The 12,422-nt window shown below is 43.9% G+C and overlaps 1 protein-coding gene across 2 annotated transcripts in view; it reads right to left on the bottom strand.

Annotated features, from left to right (window-relative positions):
• Positions 1-8,450, bottom strand: part of EPHX2 (epoxide hydrolase 2) — a 71,918-nt gene extending 63,468 nt beyond the window's left edge. The window contains exons 1-2 of one of the 2 annotated variants that reach the window (XM_061425911.1): positions 8,200-8,450; positions 290-374 (exon numbers count right to left, since the gene is read on the bottom strand). In XM_061425911.1, coding sequence (XP_061281895.1) covers positions 290-374; positions 8,200-8,300 — 186 coding nt within the window. In that variant the 5' untranslated portion in view covers positions 8,301-8,450. The remainder of the gene's footprint in view (positions 1-289; positions 375-8,199) is intronic. The other variant, XM_061425912.1, reaches the window with a different exon arrangement.
• Positions 8,451-12,422: the final 3,972 nt, after the last annotated feature.

The following is a 12,422-nucleotide window of genomic DNA, read 5'->3' as shown; positions in this document are numbered from 1 at the left end:
ACAGCTTAAGAGGGAAAAAAAGCTACTCTGGCTGCTGTAATTCCCTGGCACACATCTTCAAGGGCTTGGGAAATCTCCTAGTCACTGATGCATGCCCCTCTGTTTGGCTCAAAGAGACAGTAAACCAGCCTGAAATGTCTCCACACCAGTCTTGTGAGTTAAGTGTTATAAGGGGTAAATGGATGAGTCAGAAGACGTCCTGCCCTCACGGAGCTTATGGGTAGCGGGGGAAGATGGGTGTGTAGGCACAGAACATCTCCTCAAGGGGGTCTATGAGATGTCACTGCACCTGGGAGAATGTGATCTCTCCTTTCATCACACGGATGCTGGGACCATCCGGGCCTCCTCTCAGGAAAGCTTTACTCAGAAAGCCTCTGCAAGACACAAAGAAACATTGGGAACGTTTCAATGACTTCATCACAGCAGCAGGCAGGGGACAGACACCTTGATGGTGGACTTCTAGCTCCTGGAATTGCTGTTGAAAACACCCAGTTTGTAGTCCTTCTTTACAGTAACCCTAGCTGATTAATACACTGGTTCATGGTTATCCTGTGTATGTGGCCCAAAGGAGAGGCAGACAGAGAGAGACCAGGCCATTACCCTCTTACTTTCCTATATTACAAAACAAAAGGTTCCATTCCACTTTCTTGATAATTTCTCACCTCCCATGGCTGGCTGGGTGACATCAGACAGGTAGCAGATGGCAGATACAACTCTGTTCCCTCAAATTCCTGGCCGATTTTCTAACCTGTCACATCCTATACCACTGCATTCAGACATTGATTTATAGTCCTTCTTAGTATAGGGCTCTAGGCAAAAACTTAGAATGGAATGGAATTGGCAACCCAGTTGAAAGTATTAATATTTAACATTCCATGTTAAGAGGACAGACATCTGGGAGTTTCATATCTGATAAGTCAACAACCTTTTACCCAACGAATCCTCTTGCAGGTAACAGTGATTAACATTAAGACATAATATTAAAAAAAAATCCCTACTATTTATAGCCTTGTTCAGTTTTCTAACATCAACAATGGCTTTGGCACATCTTTGCCATTGGTTGTCTTTTTTCAGATATGACTTTATTAAATTATACTTACATGTCCTCAAACGCACAAGTTTTCAGTGTACAAGTCAATGACTTGTAGTAATTTTTGTAGTGGTGCGCAAACATCACTGTGTTGCAGTTTTAGAACATTTCTATCTTCCCTGGTGGCTCAGATGGTAAAGAATACACCTGCAATGGGGAAGATCTGGGTTTGATCCCTGGGTTGGGAAGATCCCTTGGAGGAGGGCATGGCAACCCACTCCAGTATTCTTGCCTGGAGAATCCCCATGGACAGAGGTGGGCTAGGGTTCATGGGGTCACAAAGAGTCAGACATGACTGAATTACTAAGCACGACATGGTACATCACCTCGAAAAGATCCCTCATGCCCTTCTTAGCTGCCACCCACTTTGAAGAAACAACACACAGTTCAACTCAACAATCTTTCATTGAGGACCTAAGGCATCAGGGCATTGTGTCTGGTGCTGTGATAGAAAAATGAAAAAATATGGATATATTCTTAGGGAGCTCCTAGGGGAACAAGTGAGGCAACAAATAAACAAATAACTATTACACACTGGATGAGTGAGATGGAAAAGTACAGGGAAAATTGATTTTGCTGCCTGACATTGGGGGTAGGTAAAAGAAGAGGAATTGAAGGAAGAATGTAGCTATACAGGAAGGAGAGGTTGATAACTCTATAAAACAAAAGGAGGCAGTATTTTTATTGGTGTCTCAGAGAAGCAATTGGAGATAAGTTGTTGGCACTGGAAAGCATGACTTTCAAATTTTAAGGTTGCTTAATAAAAGCAGGGAACAGTGAAATGGCTATCACAGAAATGAAATTAGTGAATCAAAAGACCCAACAAGATTTCCGAGGACAAAGAGTAAAATGATGAAGCAATTAAAATGAATGTGCAAGCAGGGAGGTCAACTTGGTGCTCTGTGATGATCTAGAGAGGTGGGGGATGAGAAAGGAGGTCCAAGAGGGAGGGGATATATTTATACACAGAGCTGACTCACTATGTTGTACAATAGAAGCTAACACAACACTGTAATTATACTCCAATGTTTAAAAAAAGTTTAAAAAAAGAATTAATGTACAAAAAGATAAGGCCCATGGAGGCCAAATTCCTTCAATAAACAATAAGAATCATAGAAGGAAAGACCAAAAAGCAATAGTCAAAGGAAAAATAGGAGAAGATGTTTCCAGGCTAAAGAAAAATCTGAGTTCTTAAATCAAAGGTGTTCACCAAAAAAAAAGTGTTCACCAGTCAAAATTAACAAAAAAATAACCACAGCAGATAGAGGGTGGGGAAGTGTTTCAATTCTTGGGATAAGAAAGTCTAACAGACAACATTTTGGGCAAAAAAAAAAATAGACTATACACAAAAGAAGAACAATTCAGACTGACAACAGCCTTTTATGCTTGCAGCTTTAAATGTGAGAAAATGGTGGAGTAATACACACTAGACACTGAGATAAAAAGATGGCAAGAAAGAATGCCCCCCAAGTCTATCGCCAGAAAACTTATTTTATGCCCAAGGAGGCACCTTTGTTTTAGAGATCTTGGTTAATTTTCATAACTGATCAAATGGGGTATTTGTTCTATTTCCATGCTTTAAATTCCCGCTCTTGTTTGAAATTCACCAATAAAGAGTGAGCCCATGAAACCATGGCCCACATCCTGAACCCTGATAAAAGCAGAACTCAGGCCCACGTGCTCTCATTCTCCTCATATCCTCACTATGTGGCCCCAGGTGTGCTGTGCAATTTCCAGGTCCCATAAGTAATAAATCTTTATTTTTTTCAAAGTTCCCCAATGGCTACTGCTGAAGGATGTCTTGTAATCACAAAAAGAACCTCAAGGACTGGCCCAAACAGAACACTGGTTATTGGTAAGCTGAGACCCACACAAACCAGGTTGAGGCAGGGAAAACTAATATAGTAGTTTGCCATCATGCCTTTCCTGGAAGAAAAAAAAATACAAGAAAGACTTCCAGTTAACTTAAAGATAAATCAAAAAATCCTGAGAAGAGCAAAGAAATGGTTTAAAAGAAATTACAACAAACAACTGTCTCATTCAAGAGAATTATCAAATGGCCAGTAAGCACCTAATAAGAAGCTCAACATCATCATTCATCAGAAAAACATGAATTAAAGCCATGGTGACAAAGCACCAGGCCAGGCTCCCTGTGTGATATAGCAAATTCTCACTAACTGTCCACTTTACACATAATAGTGTATGTATGTTGATGCTACTTTCTCTATTCGTCCCACTCTCTCCTTCCTCCTCCATGTCTACAAGTCCATTCTCTACATCTGTGTTGCCATTCCTTCCCTGCAAATAGGTTCGTCAGTACCATTTTTCCAGATTCCACATTTGGGCATAAATATGCATTTGTTTTCATCTTTCTGACTTATTTCACTCTGTGGGATGGGGGTAAGGGAGGGAGGCTCAAGAGGGAGAGCATACAAGTATAATTATTTCTGATTTGAGTTGAGTTGTTGTATGGCAGAAACCAACACAACATTGTAAAAATTAAAAAAAAAATTTTTTTTTAAATCCAAGGGCTAAAAAAACATACAAATGAACCATGAGATAACACCATAAACCCACCAGATTTGCTAAATTTAAACAGAATGACATCAAGTACTAATGACAAGGTGGAGAAACTAGAACTCTCTTATATTTCTGGTAGGAGCAGGATTTGATACAACTGCTTTAGAAAAATTGTATACCTACTGAGAACTTTTATACTGACAAAGGGCACAAACATTTACGCAGTAGAGTTATAAGGCACACAAGGTTATGCACGGATTACAATAGAGTGAAAGGAAAACCCGAAGAGACCCTGATGCTGGGCAAGACTGAGGATAGGAGGAGAAGGAGGCAACCAAGATTGAGATGGTTGGATACCATCACTGAATCAATGAACATGAATTTGAGCAAACTCCAGGAGATGGTGAAGGACAGGGAAGCCTGGCATGCTGCAGTCCATGGGGTTGCAAAGAGTCGGACATGACTGAATGACCGAGCAATAATGATAATGAACGAGCGGTCTGGAATGGAGCCAGGAGGCTGCCGAGGACACATGACTTATGTACGTCTCAGTCTGGGTGAGAGCATGTATTGTCCTATGTACTGTCCTAGGAGACATCAGAATACCTGCCAGAAACTCAGGATACGTACTAGGTTCCTTCCCCAAAGGGCAACTATTTCGTTTCTTGAATCAGAGCACAGCCTCATGGCTTTTGCCTTAATAAGCCCTTGACTCTTTCTCTTCCCCAAAACACTCTCGGTTTTACCCAAATTTGTTTCTCCCGAATTGCAATTCTTAAGACTCTTAAATCAAGCGCTTTGTTCTTTGCAGCCTTGATTCTATTGAAAGAGGGGATTGTACCAAGACATCACTCTGGGCACTTATCTGTTTCTCTCTCTGTCTAAAATACCACTGAAATTACACAAAAGATAGCCTTAAAAGATTTAAAAAAAATAATAATTTCAGGAACTCCCTGGTGGTCCAGTGGTTAGGACTTGAAGCTTTCACTGCCAGGGGCCGGGTTCAATCCCTGGTCAGGGAACTAGATCCCACATGCCATGGCACAATCAAATAAATAAATATTTTTTAAAAAAGAAGTAGCAGAAGAGATGGTAAGTAAAAAACATAAAACATCATGGTAGAAATAAAAAGTTCCTAGAAATCAAGAAGAAAGTGATAATCAAATGCAAAAAAGGGCAAATGGTATAAAAAGGTAAACACCAAGGGAAAAAAATACAGATGACCAATAAAAATGAATAGCAGAGAGGAAAATGCAGACTGATACAGGATGTTTTTCCCTCTATGTCTGGCAAAAGTTCAGGAGAGTCATGTCCACCTTAGGGAGGATCTGGGCTGGCCTACTCAAGCATTGTCAGGGCAGGTACAGCATGTTCTGGAGAATAGCTTGGCAGAATCAGTCAATATTTTAAATGTAAATACTACTTGCTTTTACTTGGCAACTCCACTTTTAGAAAACTACTCTATGAAAATATGATAGTGACATTATTTGTAATAGTGACCACTAACAAATAAATGTCCACCAACAGGGGAAAATGGTTAAATAAATTATGGAACTTCCATATTGTGGAATACTATGGAGTGGTTAAAAAGAGAAAAGTAGGTCTATGTAAACAAAAAGACATCCAACTGTTGAATGAAATAAAATGGTTAAAATTAAATAAAAAGTTAAAAAATTAAATAAAAAGTTAAAACCTAGAACAATACATGTACTAGAATTCTGTTTGTTTTAAACCTACCTGTCTACCAACCTACCTACCTACCAACCAATGTATTCATAAACGTGTCTGCATTTTTCAGACTATAAAGGTAAAATGGGGAATATACCATATATTAAGTAACATCTCCAGGAGGCTGTGGCAGCCTGTGTAATCAAACTCATGAAGATATTTATAGTGAAAGGTGTGACTATTTGAGGTTTCCCAGGTGGCTCAAGTGGTAAAGAATCCACCTGCCAACGAAGAAAAAGCAGGAGATGCCGGTTTAATCCTTGGATCGGGAAGATCCCCTGGAGGAGGACATGGCAACCCACTGCAATATTCTCACCTGGAGAATCCCATGGACAGAGGAGCTTGATGGGCTGCAGTCCATGGGGTCACAAAAGAGTCAGACATGACTGAGAACACACGCACATGCACAGGTGATTATTTACAGTAGTAGGAGAGATAACGGTGATAAATAACTTCATGCTTGTTCAGGTCAGATTTGCCACCAAATGAAGCCAGGTAAGATTTTGCTGCCAAAAGATTATAAAATAAACAAATAAAACCCTGGGTTTTGCCTAAATGATTTATGTATCAACTATGATGATGTCTGGGATGTGGAGAGGAACAAGGAAAAGTGAAGAGGCACTTTCATTTTCTGTCCACAGGCTAATAAGGTCAAAGTCATGGACTCTGACTTCTGGGGTCAGCTAGCTTTGCTATACTGTTTTGTGACTACTGGGAACAATCCTCACCATGGTCACAGAGATAGTGTGTGAGTCAGTGCCACACTGGATGAACAGAATATCCCAGTACATTGCTCTCCCTGTGCATGCTGCTGCTGCTGCTAAGTCGCTTCAGTCCTGTCTGACTCTGTGCAACCCCATAGACGGCAGCCCACCAGGCTCCCCTGTCCCTGGGATTCTCCAGGCAAGAACACTGGAGTGGGTTGCCATTTCCTTCTCCAATGCATGAAAGTGAAAAGGGAAAGTGAAGTTGCTCAGTCGTGTCCGACTATTAGCCACCCCATGGACTGCAGCCTACCAGGCTCCTCTGTCCATGGGATTTTCCAGGCAAGAGTACTGGAGTGGGGTGCCATTGCCTTCTCCCTGTGCATGAGAACTGAATAAATAAAAAATGGATCAGGAACACAGTGGCCCACCTATCTTACGTGTCATCTAATTTAACCTACAGAAATTTGAGGGGAGGTATTTTCTTATTTTAAGACTAAGGTCTCAGTTGAGTTGAATAAGTCAGGTTAAGCAAGTATTAGGCCCAACGCTAAGTATTAGAACTGAGATTTTAACCTGGGTGGGACTCAAAGTCCGGTGCTGTTTGAAATTCTGTACATTTGTGGGTTCCATTGTGTAATGGTTAGCACTCTGAACTCTGAAATGTTGTACATTTGTAAACTTGACTACTGGTGACCTGTACACTCACAGATATACTCTCAAGTATATGCACTGGTATACTGACAAGTATTCTTGTGACTTGCACATTCACAAGTCATGTTCTCTCCCCCACTGATGAGGTCACAGGTGTAAACATACGACATACCTTACTCTCTTTTTAAGTCTTTTAAAAAAATAATAATACAACTTACAGGGTAAAAAAAGTGAAACAATACCATGGTTAAAAGGACTTCAAGAAAAGGCAATCAAAACTACAGTGAGATACAACCTCACATCTGTTAGAATGGCAAGCAATAACATGTTTGGCAAGGATGTGGAGAATGATAAACCTGCCTGCACTATTGACTGGAATGTAAATTGGTGCAGCCACAGGGATATTTTGGAACATTTCTTTCAGGCATCTTCAACAGGTAGCTGTTTTTCCATAGTTGAAATAGTTTTTCCATAGTTTCCATGCTGTATAAACAGTTGTACATTCTGGTGGGTTTGTTTTTCTGCACTTATTATAATAGATATGTTCTGATGTCACTGAAATCTCATCCTGAACATTCCGGTTACTGGTTATGCTTCCTAGTTGACCATTTCCCAGTAGTTAGGTTTGGGGGCTGTTTCTGCTTTGCTGTTAACATTGTGCAGGAACACGACGTTTTCCTCTAAAAACCTTCAGCGCAGCTCTCTGAAGTGAAGGTCGCTGAGTCGTGTCTGAGTCTTTGCGACCTCATGGACTATACAGTCCATGGAATTCTCTACGCCAGAATGCTGGAGGGGGTAGCCTTTCCCTTCTCCAGGGGATCTTCCTAACCCAGGGATCGAACCCGGGTCTCCCTCATTGCGGACGGATTCTTTACCAGCTGAGCCACAAGGAAAACCCCAGCCCATTCCATTACAGAGAAGTAAGTGGGCAGCAGACACCTCAGGGAGTAATTTCTCTGACTTTAAGAAGAGATTTCAATATAAAGGTCAATTTTGGAGTCCTTCTGCTGATGCTAAGTCACGTCAGTCGTGTCCGACTCTGTGCTACCCCACAGACGGCAGCCCACCAGGCTCCCGTCCCTGGGATTCTCCAGGCAAGAATACTGGAGTGGGTTGCCATTTCCTTCTCCAGTGCACGAAAGTGAAAAGTGAAAATGAAGTCGCTTAGTCGTGTCCGACTCTTCGCGACCCCATGGACTGCAGCCTACCAGGCTCCGCCGTCCATGGGATTTCCCAGGCAAGAGTACTGGAGTGGGTTGCCATTGGAGTCCTTAGAGAGCTTTAAACACTCAGCATTTAGAAAGACAGTGGATCTACTTACACACACTGGTATTTGAGGGCCGAATAATTGTTCTAACCTTCCACCCAGCGCTCTCGCCCTACAGCAATCTGAAATCAGAACCGCGAGTCTCGAAAAGCAACTTCTCCAAGGAGTGGCGCCCCAGCCGCCCGGACCAAACCACGCAGGCTTCTGAGCACTGGCAGCGATGCGGGGTCCCTTACCTGGGCAGCGCCAGCTCCTCCTCGGCGCGATCCCAGAAACTGGTGGCCGAAGGCAGAGTCAGGATCCCGCCCAGTTCGAACACGGCCGCACGCAGCGCCATGGCGATCTTTCAACCAGAAATCAAGCGAAGCAAGATGCACGAAAACCGGGCGGCCAGACTGGAGCAGCAGGCCACCAAGGTTACCTAACTCGAGCTCGGCCGCGCTCCAGCCCGAGCCTCGGCCCCACCCCCTGCCTTCAGACTGGACACACCTCCACCCCGCCCCCTGCCCTGACCCTGGCCCCGCCCCTGCCCCGGCCTCCGCCACGACCCCCTGTACCAGATTCGACCGCGACCCACCTCCGCTCCGCCCCTTGACTTGCGCTTGACCACGCCCCACCTCCGCCTCGTCCCCTGACCCCGGCCCCGCCACTCCAACACGCCCCCATGCCCCGCCTCAGCCACGCCCCCCCGTGCCAAACTTTATTGCCACCCATCTCCGCCCGCCCCCTGTCCTGGTCCCCGCTGGGGTCGCCAGGAGGTCCTATGAGCCCTCCTTTGATGTACCCGCACCCGACTGAGCGACTTCACTTTCACTTTTCACTTTCACGCATTGGAGAAGGAAATGGCAACCCATTCCAGTGTTCTTGCCTGGAGAATCCCAGGGACGGGGGAGCCTGGTGGGCTGCCGTCTATGGAGTCGCACAGAGTCAGACATGACTGAAGCGACTTAGCAGCAGCAGCAGCATCGTCCGAGGCCCGGATTCCATCTCCTTGCCTCCTCGCGCCTGCATCTGGGGCTGGAATCTCGCTTCTGAATGCATCATCTTCTGTCCCCAAAACGAAATTCCTAAGAAGATCCCCTGGAGAAGGAAATGGCAACCCACTCCAATATTCTTGGCTGGAGAATCCCATGGACAGAGGAGCCTGGCGGGCTACAATCCATGGGGTTACAAAAGAATCGAACTTGACTGAGCGATTAAACAAGTAGCCTCAGGCCGGAGCAGTGGCTGCTTGAAAAGATGGACCCAGGCCAGGGAACAGGCTGACAGGCTTAAAGTGTACTTGTCAGACTTTCCAGTCTGGGCGAAGATGGGGACCTGAGAAAAAGCCAGAGGCCACAGAATCTTTGAGAGAGAAAGAGAGAGAGAGAGTGTGTGTGTGTTGCCAAATCTTTCTTCATTCAATATTTGGATCTTCTATATTCATCTCCGGAGAAGGCGATGGCACCCCACTCCAGTACTCTTGCCTGGAAAATCCCATGGATGGAGGAGCCTGGTAGGCTGCAGTCCATGGGGTCGCGAAGAGTTGGACATGACTGAGCGACTTCCCTTTCCCTTTTCACTTGCATGCATTGAAGAAGGAAATGGCAACCCACTCCAGTGTTCTTGTCTGGAGAATCCCAAGGACAGGGGAGCCTGGTGGGCTGCTGTCTTTGGGGTCGCACAGAGTCGGGCACGACTGAAGTGACTTAGCAGCATATTCATCTCAGTTGGAATATCTAAAAAAATAATAGATTTGTGTCCCTAATTTTCTAGATACAGATTCCTCACTATCCTGACCATGTGCCTCTAGTCACACTTGTTTGTCAAGGCAAAATGTAATTCTAGAATAAAATAGAATGCCTCATGTATGGTATGCCAACAGAATACATCCACCCCAGCCTCTTGTGGAATGAGGTTTAGAAGACGTTGTTGTTCAGTCTCTCAGTCGTGTCTAACTCTTTGCGACCCCATGGACTGCAGCATGCCAGGCTTCCCTGTCCTTCATGATCTCCTGGAGTTTGCTCAAATTCATGTCCACTGAATCAGTGTTGCTGTCTAACCATCTCATCCTCTGCCTCCCCCTTCTCCTTTTGCCTTCAACCTTAGCATCAGGGTCTTTTCGAATGAGTAAGTTCTTCGAATCAGGTAGCCAAAGTATTGGAACTTCAGCTTCAGCATCAGTCCTTCCAAAGAGTATTCAGGGTTGATTTCCTTCAAAAGACATACATTTGAACTATGATTACTCCTTTGTACATTCTTTTTATGCTAATGCTGCCTTAAAATGTTTGAACTTCATTTTAAACTATACTCTTGGCTCATTTGTGTTTTTGGAAAACCTAAACCTTAGGAGTGTCCGAGTTGAGCTTACTAATGGGTTGTTGGATTCTCTGTGCCTTTGTAGTAAGTTCTGTGAGTTAAAGCATACACCTGGCCTAATGTTCCAACTTGCTGAGATGTGGGTTCGATCCCTGGATTAGGAAGATTCCCTGGAGGCAGGCATGGCAACCCACTCCAGTATTCTTGCCTAGAGAATCCCATGGACAGAGGAGCTTGGGGGCCTACAGTCCACAGGGAGGGTTGCAAAGAATTGGACACAAATGAAGCAACTTAGGATGCATGCTCAAAGACCCTAGGTTTGAAGACTGAGCCAGAGTTAAAGTGAATAAATACAGTAGTCACTCAAGAAGTTGATGATCTTAGGGACTTCCCTGATGGTCCAGTGCTTAAGACTTCACCTCCCAATGCAGGGGGTGCAGGTTCCATCCCTGGTCAGGAAGCCTGGGGCCATAAAATCAAAACATAAAATAGAAGCAATACTGTCATAAATTCACTAAAAGACTTTAAAAGTGATCCACATCAGAAAAATTTTTTAAAAAGTTGGTGATCTCAGAAGTAAAATTGAGTCGAAAAAAAGAAAGAAAATGGCTGCCTGACTTATGTAGTTTAAAACCTCTTAAATTGAAATCTACAATTTAGACTTCTCTGTGGTCTCCACATATGCACATGCAATTTTCTATTCAATACCTCGTCATGAATATCTCATAGGCATCTTGAATTTCTAATGATTGAAACAGAGTTCTTGCTGCATTCACACCTCCCAAGTCTGCTCCTGGTCTTCAGTTCAGTTCAGTTCAGTCACTCAGTCATGTCTGACTCTTTGTGACCCCATGAATCGCAGCACGCCAGGCCTCGCTGTCCATCACCAACTCCTGGAGTTCACTCAAACTCATGTCCATCGAGTCGGTGATGCCATCCAGCCGTCTCATCCTCTGTCATCCCCTTCTCCTCCTGCCCCCAATCCCTCCCAGCATCAGGGTCTTTTCAAACGAGTCAGCTCTTCGCATCAGGTGGCCAAAGTATTGGAGTTTCAGCTTCAACATTAGTCCCTCCAATGAACACCCAAGACTCATCTCCTTTAGGACGGACTGGTTGGATCTCCTTGCAGTCCAAGGGACTCTCCAGAGTCTTCTCCAACACCACAGTTCAAAAGCATCAATTCTTCGGTGCTCAGCTTTCTTCACAGTCCAACTCTCACATCCATACATGACCACTGGAAACACCATAGCCTTGACTAGACGGACCTTTGTTGACAAAGTAATGTCTCTACTTTTCAATATGCTATCTAAGTTGGTCATAACTTTCCTTCCAAGGAGTAAGCGTCTTTTAATTTCATGGCTGAAATCACCATCTGCAGTGATTTTGGAGCCCAGAAAAATAAAGTCTGACACTGTTTCCACTGTTTCCCCATCTATTTGCCATGAAGTGATGGGACCAGATGCTATGATCTTAGTTTTCTGAATGTTGAGCTTTAAGCCAACTTTTTCACTCTCCTCTTTCACTTTCATCAAGAGGCTTTTTAGTTCCTCTTCACTTTCTGCCATAAGGGTGGTGTCATCTGCATATCTGAGGTTATTGATATTTTTCCCAGCAATCTTGATTCCAGCTTGTGGTTCATACAGCCCAGTGTTTCTCATGATGTACTCTGCATATAAGTTAAATAAGCAGGGTGACAGTATACAGTCTTGACAGACTCCTTTTCCTATTTGGAACCAGTCTGTTGTTCCATGTCCAGTTCTAACTGTTGCTTCCTGACCTGCATACAGGTTTCTCAAGAGGCAGGTCAGGTGGTCTGGTATTCCCATCTCCTTAGGAATTTTCCACAGTTTATTATGATCCACACAGTCAAAGGCTTTGGCATAGTCAATAAAGCAATGTTTTTCTGGAACTCTCTTGCTTTTTCGATGATCCAGCAGATGTTGGCAATTTGATCTCTGGTTCCTCTGCCTTTTCTAAAACCAGCTTGAACATCTGGAAGTTCACGGTTCATGTATTGCTGAAGCCTGGCTTGGAGAATTTTGAGCATTATTTATTAGTGTGTGAGATGAGTGCAATTGTGCAGTAGTTTGAGCATTCTTTGGCATTGCCTTTCTTTGGGATTGGAATGAAAACTGACCTTTTCCAGTCCTGTGGCCACTGC

The sequence above is a fragment of the Bos javanicus genome, chromosome 8 (genome assembly GCF_032452875.1).
Source record: "Bos javanicus breed banteng chromosome 8, ARS-OSU_banteng_1.0, whole genome shotgun sequence".
Lineage (NCBI taxonomy): Eukaryota > Metazoa > Chordata > Mammalia > Artiodactyla > Bovidae > Bos > Bos javanicus.
The sequence above is the reverse complement of the archived record's forward strand: the minus strand, read 5'-3'. Positions and strand labels throughout refer to the sequence as shown.